Source organism: Trichoderma harzianum (assembly GCF_003025095.1).
Source record: "Trichoderma harzianum CBS 226.95 unplaced genomic scaffold M431scaffold_14, whole genome shotgun sequence".
Lineage (NCBI taxonomy): Eukaryota > Fungi > Ascomycota > Sordariomycetes > Hypocreales > Hypocreaceae > Trichoderma > Trichoderma harzianum.
In genome coordinates, this window is record NW_020209262.1 from 16634 (window position 1) to 39801 (window position 23168).

At 51.8% G+C, this 23168-nt stretch overlaps 8 protein-coding genes across 8 annotated transcripts; 6 read left to right on the plus strand and 2 right to left on the minus strand.

Annotated features, from left to right (window-relative positions):
• Positions 1-87: 87 nt before the first annotated feature.
• Positions 88-3667, minus strand: M431DRAFT_485709 (hypothetical protein; the record flags this gene model as incomplete). Its single annotated transcript, XM_024916313.1, has 9 exons — positions 88-454; positions 532-1776; positions 1838-2297; positions 2359-2986; positions 3045-3047; positions 3102-3198; positions 3258-3375; positions 3440-3478; positions 3544-3667. The coding sequence occupies 9 exons, from the start codon at positions 3665-3667 to the stop codon at positions 88-90; spliced, it is 3081 nt and encodes a 1026-aa protein (XP_024769978.1).
• A 1938-nt stretch (positions 3668-5605) lies between these two features.
• Positions 5606-6796, plus strand: M431DRAFT_95612 (hypothetical protein; the record flags this gene model as incomplete). Its single annotated transcript, XM_024924722.1, has 3 exons — positions 5606-5824; positions 5881-6140; positions 6199-6796. 3 exons carry the CDS (start codon positions 5606-5608, stop codon positions 6794-6796), a joined length of 1077 nt encoding a protein of 358 aa, XP_024769979.1.
• Positions 6797-7556: 760 nt separating this feature from the next.
• Positions 7557-9866, plus strand: M431DRAFT_95265 (hypothetical protein; the record flags this gene model as incomplete). Its single annotated transcript, XM_024924684.1, has 4 exons — positions 7557-8555; positions 8610-8782; positions 8865-9721; positions 9799-9866. 4 exons carry the CDS (start codon positions 7557-7559, stop codon positions 9864-9866), a joined length of 2097 nt encoding a protein of 698 aa, XP_024769980.1.
• A 184-nt stretch (positions 9867-10050) lies between these two features.
• Positions 10051-10871, minus strand: M431DRAFT_249401 (hypothetical protein). Its single transcript, XM_024913770.1, has one exon. It carries the CDS (start codon positions 10775-10777, stop codon positions 10235-10237), a length of 543 nt encoding a protein of 180 aa, XP_024769981.1. The 5' UTR covers positions 10778-10871; the 3' UTR covers positions 10051-10234.
• A 236-nt stretch (positions 10872-11107) lies between these two features.
• On the plus strand, positions 11108-11338 carry M431DRAFT_499139 (hypothetical protein; the record flags this gene model as incomplete). Its single annotated transcript, XM_024917763.1, has 1 exon — positions 11108-11338. One exon carries the CDS (start codon positions 11108-11110, stop codon positions 11336-11338), a length of 231 nt encoding a protein of 76 aa, XP_024769982.1.
• Positions 11339-11930: 592 nt separating this feature from the next.
• Positions 11931-13399, plus strand: M431DRAFT_511878 (hypothetical protein). Its single transcript, XM_024919753.1, has 3 exons — positions 11931-12378; positions 12435-12505; positions 12600-13399. The coding sequence occupies exons 1-3, from the start codon at positions 12374-12376 to the stop codon at positions 13166-13168; spliced, it is 645 nt and encodes a 214-aa protein (XP_024769983.1). The 5' UTR covers positions 11931-12373; the 3' UTR covers positions 13169-13399.
• Positions 13400-17170: 3771 nt separating this feature from the next.
• Positions 17171-19046, plus strand: M431DRAFT_95191 (hypothetical protein; the record flags this gene model as incomplete). The annotated part of the gene is made up of 2 exons (XM_024924675.1): positions 17171-17585; positions 17710-19046. The coding sequence occupies 2 exons, from the start codon at positions 17171-17173 to the stop codon at positions 19044-19046; spliced, it is 1752 nt and encodes a 583-aa protein (XP_024769984.1).
• Positions 19047-20011: 965 nt separating this feature from the next.
• On the plus strand, positions 20012-22892 carry M431DRAFT_95198 (hypothetical protein; the record flags this gene model as incomplete). Its single annotated transcript, XM_024924676.1, has 5 exons — positions 20012-20140; positions 20237-20315; positions 20396-22408; positions 22482-22661; positions 22720-22892. The coding sequence occupies 5 exons, from the start codon at positions 20012-20014 to the stop codon at positions 22890-22892; spliced, it is 2574 nt and encodes an 857-aa protein (XP_024769985.1).
• Positions 22893-23168: the final 276 nt, after the last annotated feature.

Below are 23168 nucleotides of genomic sequence, written 5' to 3' on the forward strand. Positions count from 1 at the left end.
TCTAAATACAATATAGATCAAGCTACACCAATTTTTTGTATTTCCAAAATCCAAATACCCTCGTCACACGACACCAGCAGAGAGCCACTACTCAGCTCGACTCTCCAACTCATCTCCTTCGTACCCATTTTCTTCTCCTTGCGTGTACCTATGGAGCTGATCAGAAATGTAGCGGTGCATATGGTTGTCCGCTTCTTCCTTCTCCTTGGCCCTCTCCGGATCGTCGTGGTGAACCGAGTTGGCGACAGACCGCGCATCGTCATCAGTTCCGTTGACAGAAAAGTCAAAGTCGCTTCTGGCACCGATGGAGCGGGCCGTTGATGAACGTCTGATATGGCGTCTGCCACCACCGGGGTGGGGAACCTTGCCCACTTGTCTCTGGAATATGTCATCAAAGTAGTGCGCCATGGTGGCAGATGGCGTTCGAGGAGTCTGAGGCAGACGGCAGTTGATACTTTGTTTGATTCAAATTAGTTAACCATCCAAAAAAAAAAAAAAAAACAAACAAGTCACCCCTCTCTCTGTACTCACCCTGTGTCGTGGATCAACCGAGCAATTAGACCGGTCCATCCGGTCTGGTGACTGGCACCGAGGCCTCTTCCACTGTCGCCATCGAAGAACTCATAGAACCAGAGGTAGTCCTTCCAGTGCTCGTCATAGTCGAGGCGATCGTCACCAGCATTGATGCTGCGCCTGCCGTAGTCATCTCGAGCAAAGAGATGCTGTAATCGGTGCTGAATCTCCTCCGAGACCTTGCCCAAATGCATGTAAATGCCGCTACCAGTGGGGCACTCGACCTTGAAGTCAGGTCCATAGAAGAGGTAGAATCGCTGGAGTGACTCAATCAACAAAAAGTTGACGCAAAGCCAAATTGGTCCTCTCCAGTTGCTGTTGCCGCCAAAAAGGCCAGTATCGGAGTCTCCTGGAACATAGCCAACGGTGAACTCTTGGCCCTTTACTTCCATGGAGAAGGGATTCTCCTTGTGGAATTTAGACAGTGAGCGGATACCATGGTCACTGAAGAATTCATCCTCATCCAGCATCCTTTTCAGGATCTTCTCCAAACGTTCCTTGCTGACGATGGACAAGAGGATACGGTCGCCCTTTCCTCTCTTCCTGATGCTGGCCATGTTCCTCTCTGCCAAGTCGCAACGGTTTGCAATAAACCACTCGACTCTCTTCTTGAACGAGGGCAACTTGTTAATAAGCTCGGGCTCAAGAGTTGCGGTGGCATAAAGAGGAATGAGGCCGACCAAGGACCTCACAGGTAGCTGCTGAAGCCATGGGCCACCCCAGGAAATGGCATCATAGTAAAAGCCGTCCTCTTCGTTCCAGAGAGACTGCTCATCCTTCTGACCTGTGCGGAAGGTCATGGCATCGCTGATGAAGATGAAGTGCTCAAAGAACTTTGAGGCAATGTCCTCGTAGATTCGGCGATGTTTGGCAAGCTCAAGCGCAATGTTGAGCATGGAGAGGCAGTAAAAGGCCATCCACCCAGTACTGTCAGCCTGTTCAAGGACACCTCCCGTGGGCAGTGGCTCGGAACGGTTGAACAGACCGATATTATCGAGTCCCAAGAAACCACCCTCAAAGATGTTCTTGCCATCGGCATCTTTGCGATTGACCCACCAGGTGAAGTTGAGCAAAAGCTTTTGGAAAACTCGCTCAAGGAAATCGAGATCCTGGCGTCCGTACAGCTTTCTTTCAATCTTGAAGGTTCTGAAAGTAGCCCAGGCATGGACGGGAGGATTGACATCACCAAAGTTCCATTCGTATCTATTGGAAGTGTTAGCCCCACGAATATAATTCAGAGACGACGGCAGAAAGGGTCGCTTACGCAGGCAGTTGGCCATTGGGATGACAGTACCACTCCCTAGTAAAGAGATCCAGCTGCTTCTTTGCAAAATCTGGGTCAATCATTGCCAGGGGGATGCAGTGGAAGGCGCTGTCCCAGGCAGCAAAGAATGGATATTCCCAAGAGTCGGGCATAGACAGGATATCGTCACAATGCATATGCTTCCACTGTGAGTTTCGGACACCCATACGATCTGTAGGCGGAGGAAGAGTGCCGGGATCTCCCCTTGCCCACTGGTCCCAGACAAAGTAATAATGCTGCTTTGTCCACATCATACCTGAGAAGGCTTGTCTCTGGATATTGCGCAAGTCATCGGATAGCGGGAGAGGGCTGATTCTGTAATAGAACTCGTCTGCCTCCTCTCTACGTTTTTCAATGATATCATCAAACTCTTCTTCATCGAGGTACGACTCATCCCGTTTTGTGAATCGAAAACGAACAACTGCCATTGATTGTTAGCCGCGATTAAATGCAATATACTCTCTACAGGATGGATCACATACCGGCGCATTCACCAGGGTTGACACCGCCATCCTCGTTGAAGTTGTACCAAGCAGCGCATTTGGTGCCTGTTTGGGCAGGGTTAATGGCTTCCTTTTCTCCACCGACAATGTACCTGTGGAAGGCATCCTTGACATAGGGCTGTTCGTTGGCCTGTTCGTAGAGGAGCTCAGTATTGGTGTCGTTTTCGGTAAACATCAGCTGAGGCATGACATCTGTTCCCGAACTGCCAACACCAGGAGACGGAGAGAGAAGAAAGTATCGGTCTCCAAGCTTCCAGTGCTTTGATTTGGCCGAATCTTCGGTATGGGCCGAAATCGATGGCTTCTTTTCATCCGGCTCTCTGCCCCAGGTCCAGGTGTTTCGGAACCATACGTGAGGTACGATGTGGAGCGGGGCTGGGTCAGGACCTCTGTTCCAGGCGGTGACACGAAAGAGGAGCTCATCCGGATCGTCAGTCTCCTTGGCCGTTTCAATGAAGATATCCCAGTATCTATCATCGTCAAACGCTCCGGTATCGAGAAGCTGGTATTCTTTGTCGTTTCTAGTTCTCCGAGCATTTTCCTTGATGAGATCATCATAAGGGAACGGCTTTTGGGGGTATTTGTAAAGGAATTTCATGTAAGAGTGCTAGTATTATGTTAGTATCGAGAGGAGTTGGGGGTTCGAGTGGTGAGTTGAGACGTACAGTCTAGATAAGTAAGTTAGCATTATCCATCAGCGTAGAAAATGGTTGTTGACTTACGGGAGTGTTATCGACATGAAAGTGGGCTTCCTTGACACTCTCGCCGTGGTTTCCTTGAGGGTTGGAAAGTCCAAAGAGTCGCTCCTTTAGAAAGGGACTGATTTATGAATTAGGACCATGTTCTGCCTTGAAAATCAGAGAGTCGGAATGGCATACTCTTCCTCGTTCCAGAAGGCAAAGGCAATATTTTGAAATCCATGTGTATCTGAGACACCAGCAATGCCGTCTTCACCCCATCTGAAAGCTCGGGATCGTGCATGGTCGTGCGTGAAGTCTAAGGAAGAGGAAGGTTAGAGCTGGCTCCCAAGGCACAAAGAATGCATATAGGGACAACGTACAGCTCCACGCGTCTCCATCAGCACTGTAGTCCTCTCGTACTATTACAAGAGATTAGCATTGCAATCTCGTTTTGGTTTGGGCTTCCTAGCAGAGCAGAGGCTACCTGTTGCCCATTGCCTCTCGGCGACATAGGGCCCCCATTTCTTCCAGTATTTGGTTCGCTCTCTGTCCTCTTTTAATCGCCTCTCTTCCTCGGTGAGGTACTCGTGGCCATCGTGAACAACCATTGTGCAGGAGGAGTGAAAGAGACGGCCCGTTTGGCAAGCTTAGCCGAAGCCGCGGTGATCCGGATCGCGATGCTGGATATGCCGGAGGGGGAGAGCGGAGGACGGACTCGACGCACTGAGGGATTGCGTGATGAGAAAGGAGAGAGATGCAGAGAGAGAGAAGGGGAGCTGGAGCTGGGAGCTCGGAGCTTGTATAAAGCGTCTTTCTCAATGGCAGGGACAAGCAATAGCCTATCAGCAATGAGCTACTTTCTCCTGCTTGAAGAGCTTGGTTTTATGAGGCGCAAGTCCAACGTGGGGCTGGCGGGAGGATGGAGGGGCAGAAGCAACACAGACAAGCCCGTGGAGATTATAGTGGTTGCACCACCTTGTTTCTCACTGCAGCTGTTGGTGCCTAATGGCCGTGATGACGATTGAATGTTCCGTTTTACCGCTAGAGATTAGTGACCTTGATAGCAGGTATAAACCATGGAACGGCGCTGTCGTTTACCGGGTCTACGTGGGCGTGATTGCACCTTGACTTCACCTTTGCACGATATAAACGGAGTGTTCCCCCCGTGGCGCCATGTCAGCTGAAACCCACGTTGCCACGGTTTTTTGACACCCAACGGTCTCACGTCTCGCTGTCAACATGACGTCGTTCTCCAGCGGATAACAGCGCACAGGGGCCAATGGCGGAGCTTGTGCCAATTGATAGCAGGCTTTCCTCGCAGCAGCTCTGCATAACTATGGATTTTTGCCCAACAGCTGCTTTGCATAAGGGCCCCTAGCCGACGCCCATTGGGGTTTGTATGAGCACAAAAGTCGCCGTGAGGAGAAGCAAGAATTGAATTGGACCGCGATATGAAGGAGTGACGTCAGGACTTTTACGGCGACGGTTACTGGTTACAGATTGGAATCGAGTCAGCAACCGAATCCTACGACGAGCGGATATCAACTCTAGAAAACTGATAGCCTGTGGGCAAAAGGCACTAGACTAGCAGTATTAGAGCAGCTAAAAATCAGCACGACAGAGGAGACTAATGTAAAAAACTAGTCATCAAAGTAGTGGCACTAAGATAAAGCCAGGGCGCCGTTGGAAATCCTGGAATGTTTGGAACGTGGCGGGAATATAAGACCAGGTCAAATAAACCTGTCCATGGTAAAACTCCTACTGGTGAGATCATCAGGCACCGCCGTCAGCCACCGAGGCTGGTGGCCAGGGGTTCTCGTTTATTGCTCCTGTCATCATAGGGCTCTGTTGGGTCTGTATCCATGCATGTCAATGGTAAAACTCTATACCGGTGATAGGTGCTGGGTAAGTAATTGACAGAACGTCAAACTTTATTAACAACGTGCTACAAAACGTGGCTATTTTAATAAACTAGTAGTATTTATGAGCCTAAGCATCGGTGTGAACATGAGACATCCAATCTAGAATCATCAAATCGGTTGAACCTCGTAATCATTTGATAGTGCTTCCATTTCCCAACCAAGCAAGGGGGGTAGCGCTGTCTCGCCTCGGATTTGCTGTCGATATGCCCCTGTCCCAGATCTCCGAAGCCCGCCAAAAACCTGCGCTAGAGCGGCGAGGCGCTGAACAACAAATGTGGCCAGTTGAGCTTCCGCCTAGCTTCGCCACAGCATTTTCGCGGCCCTTTGATCAAATCAAATCTTTGTCCACCTCGGTGATTTTGCCTCCAAATCCTCTGGCCTGCGCCTACTGTTGATTCCAGCCTTCATCATGTTCCACTGAAGCTCTCGTTTCCTTTACTCTTGAATTCTCTCCATCTTTTGCATCAGCCTTTTCTTTCTTTTTCTTGTGTTTTCTCTTCTTAAAGCCGTCTAATTAAAGAGGAAAACTAGAGCACCTATTTCGCGCCCCCCTTCGGCCTAATCCTCCCAGAGCACCGTCCTTCCTTTACACGCCTTTCCTTTCTTCCTTCTCTTGGTCTCGACATGGCCGACACGGTTTCGGGTTTGAAGAGGCTAATACTCGAATCACCACCGGGAGAATGGGCCATCAACCAGCTCCGTGAGCTGCTTATTGGCGCCCTCAAGCAGGGGCCAATCCCTCAGCATGTTGCCTTTGAGATGGACGGCAACAGACGTTACGCCAGAAGCCGCCGCATGGAGACTGTCGAAGGACATCACCGTGGCTTTGAGGCCTTGGCCAGGGTTCGTTGCTCTATTACCTAAGCTATGTCTCGTAGCTAACACAAAGCTGCGTCTAGATCATGGAAATCTGCTACAAGTGCGGCGTGAAAGTCGTGACTGTCTACGCGTTCAGCATCGAGAACTTCAACCGGCCTAAGTATGAGGTCGAAGGATTGATGCAGCTTGCAAAAGTCAAGTTGGAGCAGTTAACAACCTATGGCGATATCCTTGACCGCTATGGAGCTTGCGTCCGCATCCTGGGCCAGCGTGAGTTGATCCGCGAAGACGTTCTGGAGGTCATGGACAGGGCTGTGGCAAGGACCAAGCACAACAACAAGTACGTATCGAGATCTTGTGCCCTATTGGGTTGAAGACAAGCTAACGGTCTGGTTTAGAGCCGTCCTGAACATCTGCTTCCCCTACACCTCGAGGGCAGAGATGACAACTGCCATCCGATCAACCGTGCAAGAGTTTCTATCTCCGACGCCTCCCAAGAACACCCCCTTCTCTCCATCGCGCATCAGGCAGAAGATATTGTCTAGCCAATTCGACGGACGTGAGCCACTGCCCACAATTCCAGACGAGCCATTCGACGATGGCGAATACGACGATAACGATTCATCCTCTACTACCCTGCCCCCGGACTCTCCCGAGCCTCGGTTGCTCACTAGGTCTGGGTCATACGGCTCTCCGGCGCTGCCCAATCCCGACAGCATCACAGTGGACACCATTGAGCGACACATATACACTGCTGATGACCCTCCTCTGGACATTTTTGTCAGAACGAGCGGTGTTGAGCGGCTCAGCGACTTCATGCTGTGGCAGTGCCACCAAGACACGCACATCTTCTTCCGCAAGTGTCTATGGCCAGATTTCGACCTAAAGGACTTCATTTGGGTGCTCTTGGAGTGGCAATGGAGACAGAAGCAGTCGGACAGGGAGAATCCCTCGGCCAAGGCGAGGACGGCCAAGGCGCGAAGCATGATGGAGTGATTATGGCGACGATACCCCGTTTCGTTCTATAGAGAGGCATGGCATATTACATCATATCGTATTATTAGTACTCAGCGCTTTTGTTCTCTTTTGGTTATGGGAGAAGGCCCTTTCGATTCTCGCTATGCAATTTGTCGCGTTAGACTGTAATCTCCTCTTTGTATTTGATATTCGCTCTCAGCGGTTTTTATCCAATTTATATCCTTGCTGTTCCTTTGCCTCTTCAAGATAGAATTCGCAATAAAGTCAACTACTATCAAGAAGCACAAAAGAGGCCCCATATGCACAAGTACAAGCAAATGCGCGCGCAATTGTGTGCAGCTCAGCTGACGCCATACCTGTAAACCCAAAGCTCTCTCGGAGCCCAGCTTTTTCCGGCTGCCCAATGACAGCTGGTCTCCAGTGCAGTCCGCGCTGTGTCATGCGCCGCTAGCTCACCAGGAACGGCAGAATCGGGCGGTACGTACCCCCGTATCTCGCGGCAGATGTGCTCCTCGCTCCCCAAACTCAGAGATACGATTCTGCTGCTTCATCATCACCTTTACCGTCTCCACGCCTCCCACGCATGATCTGGCTCTCTAACCTCGGCTTCGGAGCAGGATGGCCTAGGCGGTCCCCAATCAGAGGCGTCTTTTCACTGTTTATCCTTCTTTAGCAATATCCATCGCCCTCCAAGGGCCAAAAAAAAGTTCGCCGGCTGCTGTCGCCCCTCTACGCAGATTCCCACACAATCCCTCGTCCAGTCCTCGCCGTGTTCGCAATGAAGTCGGCCAAGGCTCCCGTCGTGGAAGCGCCGTCGCACCGGAGGTCGCAGCCTGTCCGCCAGACGCGCACAAACCCTCCCCGAAGCTCAGCGACCGCTGCTCGCTCCGGCACCAGAGACTCGCTGGGCGGCCCAGTTGGGGACCAGCCCATTGACATCTTCCCTGCCATTACTCACTTTGCCGATACTATTACCGCCCTCCCCAAAGAGCTCGTCCGACACTTTACTCTGCTCAAGGAGGTCGACGCCAAGATCTTCGCTCCTCAGGAGCAGCTTTTCAAGCTCGTCGCCTCCGCGAGGACTTTCGCTGTTCCCGAAGCGCTAGCGAGCAATGACGCCGCCAGCACGACGGCGCTGAGCTCTGCACCCGCGAACGCCCAGACAAGCTCCAACGGGATTGCGTTCAAGCAGCACAATCAGCCCGTGATTTCGACCGAAGATACCAACGGCGGCGTGTTCGACCCCTCGAACCTCCATCGCCGCCAGCTGTTCCGCCAGACCGCGATCAAAATACAAGAAATGCTCGTGTCGCTGGAGGAGAAGAATCATGTCATTTCCACAGCGAACGAGGCGTTGCAAAGACAACTGGCTCGCGCGGAGGATGTATGGCCATATCTAGAAAACGAATTCAGCGACGAAGCGAAATGGGGAAGCACCACACACTGGGCCTACCCCGAAAACCGCAATGGCAAGAATTCGGCAGCTGAAAGATCCCGGCGTGATGGCGCGGCGGCGATCTCGGCAGCTGCACAGGCCCTAGCGGAACAGGCCGCCGCTCGAAGCGACGCCAGAAAGCAGGCTGTCCAAGCCAAGAAGAGCCAAAAGGTGCATGCCCTTGACTCTGAGGCGGATGATCATGATAGCCGGAACAAGGATGGCAGCAACAAGAAGACTAGCTCTAGCAAAGTTCGAAAGACGGCCGATAGCAACAACATAGGTTTGGGTATCTCTACTGGAGCATCTTCCAACAACAATCCTCCCCAGAAGAGGCGCAAAGTAGACAAGGAAAAGGAAAAAGACAAAGACAAAGACAAGGGCCAAGACAAGGAGAAAGCTGTTGCCAGTGGTGGAGAGGCACCCCAGATGGAGCGTGCCATGAGCCTCGTCTTTGGAAACAACTCATCCAAAACGAAGCCCACCACTAGCCCTCGAGAGACTCCGGCTCCAGAGGTGCCGAAGAAACGCAAGGCTCTGCCCACGAGCAGCGGCCAATCCAAGAAGAAGTATGGCTTTGTCTATTCTCATCCCCTACCTCTCTATTCACTTGACCTAGACTATGATACTGACTGTCTTGTCCTTTTTCAGGAATGCTCTATCGGCTACCATGTCGCCGTCAGCTGCGTCGTCTCCTGTCCTAGGAGTTCTACCAGAGACAAAGGTGCCAACAAGCCGCCCGTCACCGGCGCCGGCACCGGCACCCACGCCCGCCCCTCGTCCGACAACGTCCCGCGCACGACAGAATTCTATACAGTCAAACTCAGAAGCCAGCAAGGCCAGGCCTCCTTCGTCGGCGGCGAAGAAGACAAATGGGAATATTCCCAGCACGCCGGAAATCACTCCGGCCGCAAACTGGTCACGCCCTGGCCATGACTCTGAACCCAGCAAGGAACCCGCGGTGACAGTCAAGACTGAGCCGTCGCCAAAGGAGCCAGAGCAAGTAGAGGATAAGCCTGCGGCGACCCCCATCCCTCCTGCTATTACCACCACCACCTCCTCCAGTCGCAGGAATAGTAGAGTGGACGAGACGGACCGCAAGAGCGAGCCTACTCAGTCTACACCGCAAAGCACGGGTATGGTCACGACCAAGAGCGGAAGAGCAAGCAAGCCGTCCACCCCGGCTCTACCCAGTTTCCAAGACGCGGCGGCCGCCAGGCCGAGGACAACGCGCAATGCTGAGCCAACTGGCAATGGCAAAAAGTCTCAGCAGAAGAAGGGCGTTGCAGGAGCACAGGCTCTGGCTCAGCTCGTGGATGAGGACGGAAACAGCAGCATGCAGGGCGACGATGGTGACGAAGATGCCGATGTCGACGCAGACGAACAGACATATTGTTATTGCAATAGTATTAGTTATGGCGCCATGGTGGCATGCGATTCAGACGACTGTGCTAGGGAATGGTTTCATTTGGCTTGTGTGGGCCTAAAGGTTGCGCCAAGTTCGAAAAGTAAGTTCCAACATGCCCCTTTCAAAAAGAGCCGTCCAGTGGTATTAGAAGATGATGATGCTAACACTGTCTGACAGCCAAATGGTACTGCCCAGACTGCAAGGAACGTCTCAAGATGGGTAGCAAGAAGAATGGTAGCCGATAGTCGAAGGCTGCATCGCCGGAGATAACGCCGAAGACAAAACGTTTAGCAAGGCGATTTGTAAAGCTTGATTGAAAAAGCATCGTTGCCTTTGGAGTACCAGACATTGTTTATGATGCGTTTTTGTGTGTTTTTGGTTGCTCGGCGTTTGTTTCAACGTGTCTCTTCTGTTCCATTCATCTCTTTTCGTCTCTCTTCTTCTTTAGTTCCTAAAAGCATGCGGCATCATGCTCATTTCAACAACCAACGCGGCGTTTTGTTCACATAGGATTCGGCCACATATCATATCAGGCTTGTTACGGATATTATTCACACTCGGGTTTCCAGCTTCGGATTTACGCAGTCTTTTGTGTGCATGAGACGCACCTTACTTACACAAAGGATCTGAGAAGGGGAAACACCTTGCCTAGGCAAGTACATGTTGGAAGCATAGACAAATATGTCGTTATTGGCGTCGCAATGCAAACTGGGAGGCGGGGGTTTTTGGTGGTATTAGGACGGCGGGGGGGAGGGATATCTGTGACAAACTGTGGACGTCGAAACAGATCAATCGGCAGCGGATTCTTCATGATGGGGATCCTCCAAGGTAGCACGCGGTTCCAGACTGACTCTACCAGACGACGAAGGATGCCAGTGGCCGTTTTTTGATGTTTGCTTTTGTGGTGAAGCTGGGAAACAGATGACGGGATTCTCATTAGGTAACACGGATGCACTAGGTAGCTTCGGCAGGATAGCTCAAAGGCAACTCTGCATATATTGGTCCGAAAGGTCCGCCAATAGACATTATCATCGATGAAGCGACGTGGAGCACAATGTGCGTGATGAGTACGTGTCTGGCCCCATATGTAGATGCCTGTAGTGATGCCTGTAGTGAGTAGGTAAGTCATGTATGGGGTATATGGGGTATGGGGCATATGGGGATAGCCTGTTAGTAGTAGCAAGGAGTAATTGAGAGGGACTATTTTCAGTAGTAATCAGAGGAGAAGAGGATGAAGCACAGCAGACCAAGTTGATGTCGTATTATTACCTCATAAAATGAAGCTTTGTGTTTCATTGCTGCTCGTATTTATATATCATGCGGAATAGAGGCTTCTAACCTTACCTCCAGCTCCTACCAAGTAGTAAACACAGAATAAGCCCAGAGTATACTCCATGTAATAGCATCAATCCCTGCCAATTGTACACTACTACGTACGTAGCAATACATGCTGTGCCAAGATGGAAATATATTGCTTTGCATCTCAATGGCAACACAAGCACCAAACGCAGCTTACTTATTAGCAATATACGCGGCTAATACGGCACGGCCTCATCCAAAGCGACCTTTTCCCTTGGGTTTCCTCCTCCCCCGATACAACCCACAGACCTACGGTTTCCGGCATCAAGTCACCACGAGGAGGCTCTCTCACGCGATATGTGCAAGTAATCCATCTTACCCACCAGCACTAGCTACAAAGGTCCTCTGTGGTCTGTAAGGAATGAGAAACTGAATGCTAAATAAAGGGGGGATTGCCGGCTGCAACGTGCTCCCCCCAACAGTATTGTGTGGTTTTTGTTTGTGTTTGCTAAATCAGGCTGATGGTATTCACACGCCCCCCCTCATTGTTCCCCCGTATTTTCGAGAGGGGAAGGGGGGGAGCTTTAATTACGTTAAGGTAATGAATATTCCGCGGCATGGCGGTTTGGGGAGGTTAGGTGGCTTTTTTGAAAAAGTATTGGATGGATGAGGAAACATTAGGTAGGTGGTCATGCAAAGAACCGAGGCAGAGCTTCTGTGATGTTACACGGCGAAAGCATCTCCGGACTGAGTTGTAACACACATAGAGTTTTGAAAGACCATGAAGAAAACAGAAAGCAAAAAAGCCGCACCTGATTGCCCAGCAAAAAGTAAGCTGACTGCACAGAGAAGGTCAAAGAACAGGTGTATCTTTTCTGCGACAAAACACTCCAGGCCAGACAATAAAACCACCGTGTGTTAGCGCTCCGCGTGATGCCTTCTTCCTCCGCTCATTTACATAACGAAAATCCGGGGAAGAAATTTCTAGGCCTTTTTCTAGCCCCCCTGTTGAGGCGTCACTAATCCGCTAGCAGCAGCATTTGAGCAAGCGGCCCCTGCTCTTACTTACGCTCCCTTTTTTTTTTGTTCCTTTCCCAGTGTGGGAGGAGGGGACCCAAGAGCCGCCCTGACGGATCTGAGCTAGTGGCAGAATAATAGTCGGTCTAGCAGAAATAAGAGCGAGAAGGGGGAGAAAATAGTACAGAGTAGCATCAAATATTGAAAAGCAAGTGGTGGACGAGCAGATCTGACTGGGGTGGGGAAGAGGGGTGGCTGTGGCTGTGCGTTCGTTCGCTGGAAAAAGTTGTGGCTGAGGGGCCCTGTTATCGATAACGACTAGCGGCTAAAAAAAAAAATTATGGCAGAGTTTTGCTTGCTGAGGGTGGACGAACGTTGTTCGATTTGATATTGATACCCAGTTTAGCATCTTCACAGTCCACATCAAACAGCCACGATGCGGTACGTTTTCAGGATACGGGCCTCTACGACGACTGCTTTACTGACTTGGCATCCAGGATTGAGGACTGCAGCTTTTGTGGCCGTCCGGCCTACCCTTCCAAGGGTATTACCTTTGTCAGAAACGATGGTGAGTGTTCCGCCACATTGGATTTTATCCCCCCTCCATACGATAGTTGGATGAGCAATGGCAAACTAACCGGGAGACCTTTGTCCTCATCTAGGCAAATCATTCAGATTCTGCAGATCAAAATGCAACCGCAACTACAAGATGAAGCGCAACCCCCGCAAGCTCAAGTGGACAAAGGCCTACCGCCGCAACGCCGGCAAGGAGATGACGGTCGACAGCACCCTGCAGTTCGCCCAGCGCCGCAACGAGCCCATCCGCTACGATCGCGACCTGGCCACCAAGACCATGGCCGCCATCAAGCGCGTCAGCGAGATCCGCGCCCGCCGCGAGCGCGTCTTCTACAAGAAGCGCATGGCCGGCAAGCGCGAGAAGGAGCTGGCCATTGCCCGCAAGCTGGTCGCCGAGAACGAGCACCTGCTGCCCCGCCTGCGCGGCAGCGAGAAGAAGAGGCTGGCCGAGCTGGCGGCCCAGGGCGCGGATGTTGCCGCCGAGGAGGAGCTGCTGTCTGCGCGCAAGAACACGATCAAGGCGTTTGGCGGCGAGCAGAGGAGGATCAAGGTCCGGGTAGACGGAGGCGTGGAGGAAGAGGTGGAGACTTTCCGGGACGAGGAGGACGATGGCGAGGAGGACGAAGACGACGACGATGTCGACATGGAGGACTGAGCGGGAGCGTGGCCGGGCTCATCACTTTTGTTACGACGAGATTGGCTGCCGTTGGGCTGGCCTTGAGGTTACAATGTTGTTGGTGTCTGTCTGGTGATTGGTCAAGACTCGTGGGGTCCAGCGACTTTCGTCAGCGTTGGGTTAGTATTTATCGGCGTTTTAAGGCATATACAAGTATCTGTAATGGAAAACAAAAAGTCCTTCAAGGTTTCGTTTTTTTGTGCAACCAGATGCAAGTTGGGTCTGTTGGGAGTTGCTTTCCTGCAGGTGGTCGGTGCTACGGGGTTGCAGCATGATGTGATTTGTGTGCACAAGTAAAGGGCAATGGGTGAAACACGCCGATGGCCTGCAGTATTTTACGATGGCCAGCAGAATGTGGCTGCATCGCCTATCGAGCGCCGGATGCTTGTGCTACGGAAGCAATTGGTGCTACCAAGGCAGGAAAGCTACTGTTGCATGCCAACGGTAAAGCAAGGGGGAGTTGAAGTGTATGTAAGGATCAGGTAGAGGCAGGGAGCGTATGATAACTCATTTGTGAGCATCGAATCATCTGTTAGGCAATACTTGGCTCCAATGTCGCCAGACCATGGAGCATTTTGTGCCAATCAAATATGGGCTGGGTACCAGTGCTTTAGACCCATCGATTAATTCGATTAACCCAATTTATATCGCTTGAGAAGTATTGTCAAAAGTGGTGAGAATGGAATGTATACCTATGCCCGCTTGCTGAGAGGCAGGATCTCAAGAGCAAGGTTGATGTGGATGTGGTATCAGGCATCACGACTTTGTCTTACTTTGCTGCTAAAAATTATCCGGGATGCAGAGTTGCCGTTTTGGTAAAGTTGCGACAAAGAGAATGGGCAGAGACAAAAATCAAGGTTAAATACGTTAGCACGCCATTTCGGGGCTGCTGAGTGGTCGTGTTTTGCTCTGGCTTGTCTGGGTGCATGATAAGGGTGGGCAGGCGTTGAAAAAAGGGCAGCAGGATCTGATAAGAGATATTCGGGGATCTGGATGACGTCTGTAATTGAACGCCACGTCTTGTCCGTTGGCCCTATCCGAATTGCGCATTCACGTCAGATTCCAATGTCATGTCACCGAAAGACAAGCCTCGTAATGATGCAGCAACAACTGGATATTACTCACTACTCACCCTCCCTTCTGACAATCCTGGAGTCCGACGTCGCAGAGCAGTTGGACAGGCGAGGGGTGTGGATAGTAAGAAAAAAAGGCACCAAGACGGATTCCATGTAAAAAATTCAGCCTCTGGATCTGGGTCCATCGGCATCGGCTGGCTTCGGTTCACACGGCGGCTGCTGTGCTGCAGCCTTGAGCGGCCATGCATGAATACTCGTACCAACGCGCGAAGCTGTGTGTCCTATTCGCCCGAATTGTCGGCGTCGCGGCTTTTGCAAAGGGGAACCTGCAATTGGTGCTGCCGGTGATCCAGCCACGTTGACGGCCTCATGTACGAGTGCACTCATACGAGGTATGGGGGATTCATCTTACAACGCTGCTGCAGCAGCCGTTAACGCCGGCATCCACTCGATGCCGCATCCGATGGCCGACAGCGACTACAGTACCAATGATTACCATGAGACGGAGAACGGGGTGCGCAATATTGTAAGATGTCAAGCACTGCGGGTATGTAATGATGCATCTTGGCAAAGCACAGGCCTGAGACCGGAATCTCGGATCACGACCGCCAGCAGAGCAGGCTCGTGACCTGCTTTGATGACGGCAGAAAGAGAAGCAGCAAACAGAAGCAGAAGCTGGACGAAGCTGGACGAAGCATACGAAAGATGAATGTGCTCTTCCTTTCCGGCCGCTACGGCGGCGTGCCCGATCCGATGCCATTGACCAATCCTAAGCAGGATGCAGTGTGTCGTTGCGTGGTTGCCCGTGGCTGGCTAAATCGGACCCCGTGTAGTCTAATACGGCGTGTAATACGGGGAAGCTGTCTCGCTGCTGGCTTGTCGCATCGACGGGTCGTCAGATGAACACGCCAGGCCTCTCCATTGACTCCGCGTACCAGTACCTGGGCAACGCAAACATGAGAACGATCACCGAGGGCTTTTTTAAGGGGTGGCCTGTCAATCAGGAGCTTGGTAGCATTGGCCCTTTTCCCGGCAATGTGGGCAAGCGAGATGGCTGGATGGAAGAGGAAAAGCACCAACGACGAAGAGATCACGAGGACAAGTTTGCTAAGTAACGTTGAGTTGAGCTTGGAAGGCCTAGAAGCTGGAAGGAGGAAGAATGGCGACTGATTATGTAACAGATATTCGGGGGATTGAGGCTAGAGAGGCTTGGAGATGCTTTTCCAAACCCGGAATTTCTATTACGGCACTCCAACCAGCGTCATACCCACCGCGCCTCCCGAGCCGGAGGGATTGACCGGGCGGCTGTTGGTTTTTTTTTTGTTGTTGCTTTTGCTTTTGGCCGAGAGATGACGTGGTGAGAGTGAGGATGGACAGCCACCGGGAGGAATAGAGTGCTGATGAACTCTGAATATTTGCCAGTATTTCGTACCTGTGAGAGGCACCGCATACTTTGCTGCAATGGGCAAGCCGCAGAAGACTTGGAGAATATTCCGAGCCCAGAAGGGCAGGGACGAAGGATTTGGTGATGCCGCCCCCCTTGGTGCATGTACTCGTACCTGTACGATGTGTAGAGCAACCAACGGCCGTGCCCTTTTTTACTTTTCCCCCCCCAAATTGCATTGCATCAATTGACACGCCCCTCACCTCACGGGGCTCGACTCGACTCGCTGCTTGCTCGCTCAGATTCAATGAGCCAAGTGGCACTTGCTCCCAGCGCTGCTCACCTGACGGGCAGAAACATCCAGTCACCGGTTTTCATTACACAATCCAGACGTGCTGTGAGCTAATGGGGGGCGCCGCGTGCCAGCACGTTCCCGCCCCGGAGCGCCAATCGAGAGGCCCTGGTGCAGCTGCTGGGAGCGCTGGAGAGCCCTAAAGGCCCGCGGCAAACGCTCCCCCGTCAGGCCTGGTCAGTGGCGCAGAGAGCAGCATCTCCGGCCACCGCTACTGTATGCCGCAAATCCTGGGGTGCTGTTGCGTTTGCGTACGTGATCAGCACTTGTACCGGTACTGGGAGGTGTCATTGTCTGTTGCTGGCGACTCCGCACTGGCTCAAGTACAGGTACGAGTGCGGCCAACACAGGCACAGGCACAAACGATGCCCCAAAAATGGGTGCCGGATTGGGCCTCGCAGCTGCGTCTATCTGCACACCCCCGGGCGCAACGAGGCCCCTTAGCAGCAAATCTTCCCCCCAAAAAAGGTCCCGAGAGTGCAGCGAAACTTCGCCTTAGTTCCACACCCCCCCTGTCCGACTCGGACGACGTTCGACTTACACATAAAAATCCCCAGAACCACCACGAAACCGCCACCGGACAGGACCTGTTCTTTCGCCCTTATAAAAAGCTTTTATCTAGGTTTGCACGCTGGTTTTTCTGAGATTCTGCGTCGTTGTATTGTGCAAAGAAATACCCCAAGCGTTCTGAATCATTTCATTCTGCTGCAGTGCATTTCGTTTGCTGGAGCCCACTTCACATCTACCTCCATCTCCCCGTGCGTGTCTGTTGTCTTTGCTTGGAAGGAGGAGAAGAAAAAGAAGAAGAAAGAAACAGGAAGAAGCGATAGGAAGACGATTTGACGATTGTTGATTCTCCCAAGCGAAAAAGAGGGCAGCAAACACCTCGCAAGACCCCATCTCGTCCAATTTCTCTCCTCACCAACGACGCTTCCAAAACCCTCCCCTCTCCACTTCCCACGCGCAGACAAGAGTCATTACCTACAAACTTCCCACTAGCTTCGGCGCCACAACCAGACTAAACTTTTGCTCGGCCGGGCTAACACGACATACCCTTACTTTTGTCCCAAGAAAGAGCATATAACTACATGGCCACCCCCCGGGGCTCTGAGCACCGACGACCTTCGGTGCTCGAACACGCTGCTTCACACTCCCTCAAGGGCTCGAGTATGGCTCGCGCGATCTCTCCGCCGTCCGAGACAGCTTCGCGATCCTCCTTCTCGTCGGTGCGAGAAAACGACGATGGAATTGCCCAGACCTTCACCCGATCCAAGATCTCGTCGTACACGGAGGTGCCCGAGGATGTCTTTGACGAATCACCAGTGGCCGAGCTGCCTCAGTCGGCCTTTCACCAACCCTTGACGCAGCCAAACAGCAAGCTCCATGGCTTCTGGTATCCCGCCGAGGGCTTCAGAGGATGGAGGGAGATTCCGCTCAAGGGACGGACGGCCAGCCGCAGCTGCGAAGATCTGCACAAGCTGCATATGACTTGGGAGACGCCAGCTCCTGTTATTGTCAACAAGCCTCACGAAGCCTATCCGACGACTGCATCGCCTCTCGAACAGCTGCCCAGCGAAGTGCTAGGTAAATTCATCCCCTCATCCATTTTCCAAGCTTTCTTCCATGGTTTCAGGATTGTGGAGTGCATTGTAAAAAATAGAAAAAATTGAGTAACGGGGCTTGGGGCTAACCTTCTCTTCTATCGCAGGTGCCATCATCGATCTTCTATTCATCGAGCTTCCTCCCAATGGATTGACCACTCGCAACGCCGACCTCATGTCCCTACTCCTCACATCCCGATCTCTTCACGCGGCCACCCTCACCACTCTCTACCGACACATTACTATTCCCCACTCTCGAATCTTCCGCAAGTTCCTGGCCACTATTACGGCATACCCGTCGTTGGCGACCATTGTGCGGCGCCTCGACTTTAGTCACTTCAACCCCTCCATGTTCTTCACCACTGCCAGCGAGAGGGCACAGGCAAAAAATCTGACATCAGAGACGCTTGTCCAGTGCCTTAAGCTGACTCCTTATCTTCAAGAGTTTCTGGTCCAGGAGTACATCGACGAAGATCTTAGCACCGATGTACTGCGCCAACTCTTCTTCAACTCCCCCCAACTCCGCGCATTAGACTTTTGTGGCTGCTCTTCCCTCTCTTTCAAGACCTCGTTCACCAACGTATTGAAAGACGAGTGGCCCGAAACTCTATCCGTCACAAAGTTGTCTTTCCACAAGTGTCTCAGCCTACCCTCGTCTGTCTTTGAGAAGATTCTTCCTCGACTGCCTCGATTGACTCACTTGGACGTTGCGGGTACACGCATCACCGACCAAGCCCTTCTCTCCATCCCTGCATCTGCGAGACTCACTCACCTTAATCTCGCCAAGTGCAAGGATCTATCTGCAGAGGCCGTTCTGCAATTCATCTCGTCTCACCCCGCGGCCAAATCCCTGATATTCCTCAGCCTTGCCACCGATGCGAGCAACCACTTGTTACTGGGCAAGGAAGATGTGGACCAGCTTCTACCAAAGCTGCCAAACACTCTGCGTTCGCTGAGCCTGCGGGGCAGCCGAATGGAGTCCTCACACCTGCCTGAGCTTATCAGACTCTCTCAGTCTCTGGAGGAGCTCGCTCTCGGTCGTGGCTTGGGTATGGCCGATATTCAAGGCCTCTTCTACCAGGGCCAAAAAGCCCTCCCTCATAATCTGAAATTCCTCGATATTTCAGACATCGATACTCTCATCGGAAGCGCCAGTGAATTGCTGGCCCCCGCCTCGGCCCCGCTTCATGTGATTGAAATCGGCGAGCGGTCCTATGAACGGGCTGCCAAGGTGAACAAGAATCTCGAGCGTGTAGGCTGGACTGCCAAAGAGTTTGGTAGCCGCTACTGGCTTGTACGGAGAAACCCGGACGGCACGACTCAGGATAACGGAGGCCGCCTGTGGAAGATGGGCGCCGACAGCTGGGGAATGAGAAAGATCCCCGTCGCCGTGGCCGAAGTCGGCGGCATGTATGGCTCCTTCATGTTTGGACGACGTCTCTAATGACTCGCTTTTCTTCGCTTTTCTTTTTTATTACTCTGTTTACGCCTCTAAAGGTTGATTGGAACTTGCGTTTTTTTTTTCTTTTTCAACAGGCATCTGTTTGGGTTTGCCCTTTCTCTACTCTGGATTTTTATCACGATCAGCATGGTGCATACAAGCTTGCTTTCGGACGGTGTTTGGGACTGGGAAGATATCCAAAAGCATACTTTTACTCAGCGTTCTGTTTAGTAGGGAAAAAGATACAAAAAAAGTTTGGGCGTTTATTGGGACAGAATGTTAAAGGTTGACGCGTGGCTTAAGGGATAACGAGGGGCTCAAAGCATCGTTGGCGATATCCACTTTTAGAGGCGCATGCACCAAGGTTTATCTTGTCGTTCCTGATTTAGTGCTCTACATAGTTGCTAATTGGACGAGTGAATGAATGAATCACAATTGATGATATCAAATTTGTCGGTGAATGGTCCCATGCAATGCAAGGCGACAGAGGCATCGCCGTCTTATGTGACCCATTTAGGAAATGTCCAGAAATGGATGAGTAATGACAGAGCCAGCACGGCGGCTTAAGATGGCACAACTGGCACCTGCGACATTGAGAAAGGGCCATATCCATATACATACAAAGCTCAAAAAAATTGAATAAAACAAAAATAAAGAAACATTCGTAAATGCAAATATTTCGCTCATTCCCCAATGCAACGCAATACCGCACATTGAATTATGATGCCTTGGGTACGGACGGCTCTAGTTTTGGCTCCGACTAACATGCGCAGGCGGTATGTACATAGAGCTGAGGCGGTTCACGTGACCGGATGCAGGTACGTACGTAACGGAACAATTCGCGGCGCCGTCAGTATTCCTAGTACCTTCAATCCATCTCCTCCAAGGAGCTTCTCTCTTTCAATATCTCCCTCCCAACCCCAACACAATCCTCGAGTTGGGCCTTGGAGTCTTAAAACCTCATCACCATGGCTCCGCGAAAGGACACGCCGTTCCGCTCGGCGGAAATGAGCATGGTGCAGCTCTACGTCTCCAACGAAATCGGTCGGGAGGTTGTGACTGCGCTCGGAGAGCTTGGCCTGTGCCAGTTTCGCGATGTATGTATTGCCCTTCCCTTTGTTGGCGTTTGCCCTGGATGACGACGCCGAGCCACGATAGTCGAGGTTTGCTAACCAGTTCTATCTGTGGAATAGCTCAATGAGGACGTCAGCGCCTTCCAGCGAACCTTTACTCAGGAGATTCGACGACTTGATAATGTCGAGCGACAGCTACGTACGTCACTGGCGAGACACCTCGCTCCATCTATCTACCCATCGACCCCGACGCGGCTTCGACTAACACTCAGTGCCTAGGCTACTTTTACGCTCAGATGGAGAAAGCGGGCATTCCCCTGCGGAAGCTGGATCTTGACGCCGAGAAGCTTGCGTCTCCATCGACGTCAGAGATCGACGAGCTTGCTGAGCGGGCTCAGAAGCTTGAGCAGCGCATTTCCGCCCTCAACGACAGCTACGAGACGCTGAAGAAGCGCGAGGGTGATCTCACTGAGTGGCGCTGGGTTCTGCGAGAGGCCGGCAGCTTTTTTGACCGTGCCCACGGCAACGTCGATGAAATCCGCGCGTCGACCGACAATGACGATGCGCCTCTCCTGTCTGACATCGAGCAGCACAACACCGCGCCCGACGTTGAGCGCTCATTCTCCGGCATTAACATTGGCTTTGTTGCCGGTGTCATCAATAGGGACCGTGTCGCCGCCTTCGAGCGTATCCTCTGGAGAACTCTCCGAGGAAACCTGTACATGAACCAGTCGGAGATCCCGGAGCCCTTGATTGACCCGACCAACAACGAGGCCATCCAGAAGAACGTCTTTGTCATTTTCGCCCACGGCAAGGAAATTCTCAGCAAGATCCGCAAGATCTCCGAGTCCATGGGTGCCGACGTCTACAATGTCGACGAGAACAGCGATCTTCGCCGCGACCAGATTCACGAGGTCAACAATCGTCTTGAGGATGTGCAAAACGTCTTGCGCAACACCCAGGCCACTCTCGAGGCTGAGCTCAACCAAATCTCTCAGTCGCTGGCTCCCTGGACAGTGCTCATCTCCAAGGAGAAGGCTGTCTACAGCACGCTCAACCTTCTCTCGTATGATTCGGCTCGCCGAACGCTCATCGCCGAGGCATGGTGCCCCACCAACGACATGCCTCTCATCCGCTCCACGCTGCAGGATGTCACCAACCGAGCTGGCTTATCCGTCCCATCCATCGTCAACGAGATTAATACCAACAAGAAGCCCCCGACCTATCTCAAGACCAACAAGTTTACCGAGGGTTTCCAGACCATTGTCAACGCATATGGCACAGCCACATACCAAGAAGTCAACCCTGCTCTGCCCGTCATTGTCACTTTCCCATTCCTGTTTGCCGTCATGTTTGGTGACTTGGGTCACGCCGTCATCATGCTTTCTGCCGCCTTGGCCATGATCTACTGGGAAAAGTCGCTGAAGAAGGTCTCCTTTGAACTGTTTGCCATGATCTTCTACGGCCGATACATCGCTCTCGTCATGGCTGTGTTCTCCGTCTTCACAGGTCTCATGTACAACGACATCTTCTCCAAGTCCATGACTCTCTGGGGTAGTGCGTGGGAGTATGAGCGTCCCGAACACTGGTCCGAAGGCACGCCCGTCATTGCTACCTTGAACGACAACGGCTATCGCTACCCGTTCGGCCTCGACTGGGCCTGGCACGGCACCGAAAACAACCTCCTGTTCACCAACAGCTACAAGATGAAGATGAGTATCATCCTCGGTTGGGCTCACATGACATACTCGCTATGCTTCTCGTACATCAATGCCAGACACTTCAAGAAGCCCATTGACATCTGGGGCAATTTCATCCCCGGCATGATCTTTTTCCAGTCCATCTTTGGCTACCTTGTCGTTTGCATTATCTACAAGTGGTCGGTTGATTGGAATGCTGTTGGCAAGGCTCCCCCAGGTCTGCTGAACATGCTCATCTACATGTTCCTGCAGCCCGGAAAGCTGGATGAGCGATTGTATGCTGGACAAGAGTATGTCCAGAGCATCTTGCTTCTGCTGGCTTTTGTTCAAGTGCCCATTCTGCTTTTCCTCAAGCCCTTCTACCTTCGCTGGGAGAACAACAAGACCCGCGCCCGGGGCTACCGAGGCCTTGGCGAGACCTCTCGAATTAGTGCCTTGGACGGCGATGACGAGAGCGAGGCCCTGGTCAATGGACACGGCAATAGTTTTGACGACGGCGAAGGCGTTGCCATGATTTCCCAGAACATTGATGATGAGCATGAGGAGTTTGAGTTTAGCGAGGTCATGATTCATCAAATCATTCACACCATTGGTAAGTTGATTCCAACTAGATGAATTGTCATCAAGTCCATGTATATGGAAATGCTAACAATTATGTCCTCTAGAATTTTGCTTGAACTGTGTTTCTCACACCGCGTCCTACCTGCGTCTCTGGGCGTTGTCGCTTGCTCACCAGCAGCTCAGCGTTGTGCTTTGGGACATGACCATCGGTCCCTGCCTCGCTACTGGCGGCGTGCTTGGTGTTATCATGATTGTCATCGGCTTTTACTTGTGGTTCTTCCTTAGTAAGTCTTAACAACACCCGTTTCTTGAATTTTAATCATGATTCTAACAATTCCTCAGCAATTGCCATTCTGGTTTGCATGGAGGGCACAAGTGCCATGTTGCACTCTCTCCGACTGGCGTGGGTCGAGTCCTTCTCCAAGTTTGCGGAGTTCAACGGTTGGCCGTTTGCGCCCTTTTCGTTCAACACTCTGATAGAAGAGTCGGAAGAGTTGAAGAATTACCTGGAATAACTGGGACATGTGCGAGGTGTTATCTGTGGAATTAATTTTCTCCTTTGTTTTTTCTCTGTTTTCTTCCTTTTCTTGTTTCTCCCGCCCTCTCCATGTAGTAGACCTAGTGAGCTAGTTAAAGCGCCCTTTTGTATGATTATATCTTGCATCTCTTATACTTATACGCAGACTCTATGTAAAGGAGAAGTAGAAAGGAAACAATGATGTGCTGATCTACTCATTTTTTGCTATGCATTTTACGTGATGGATTTGTTCTTGTGATTTTTACAATTGGCA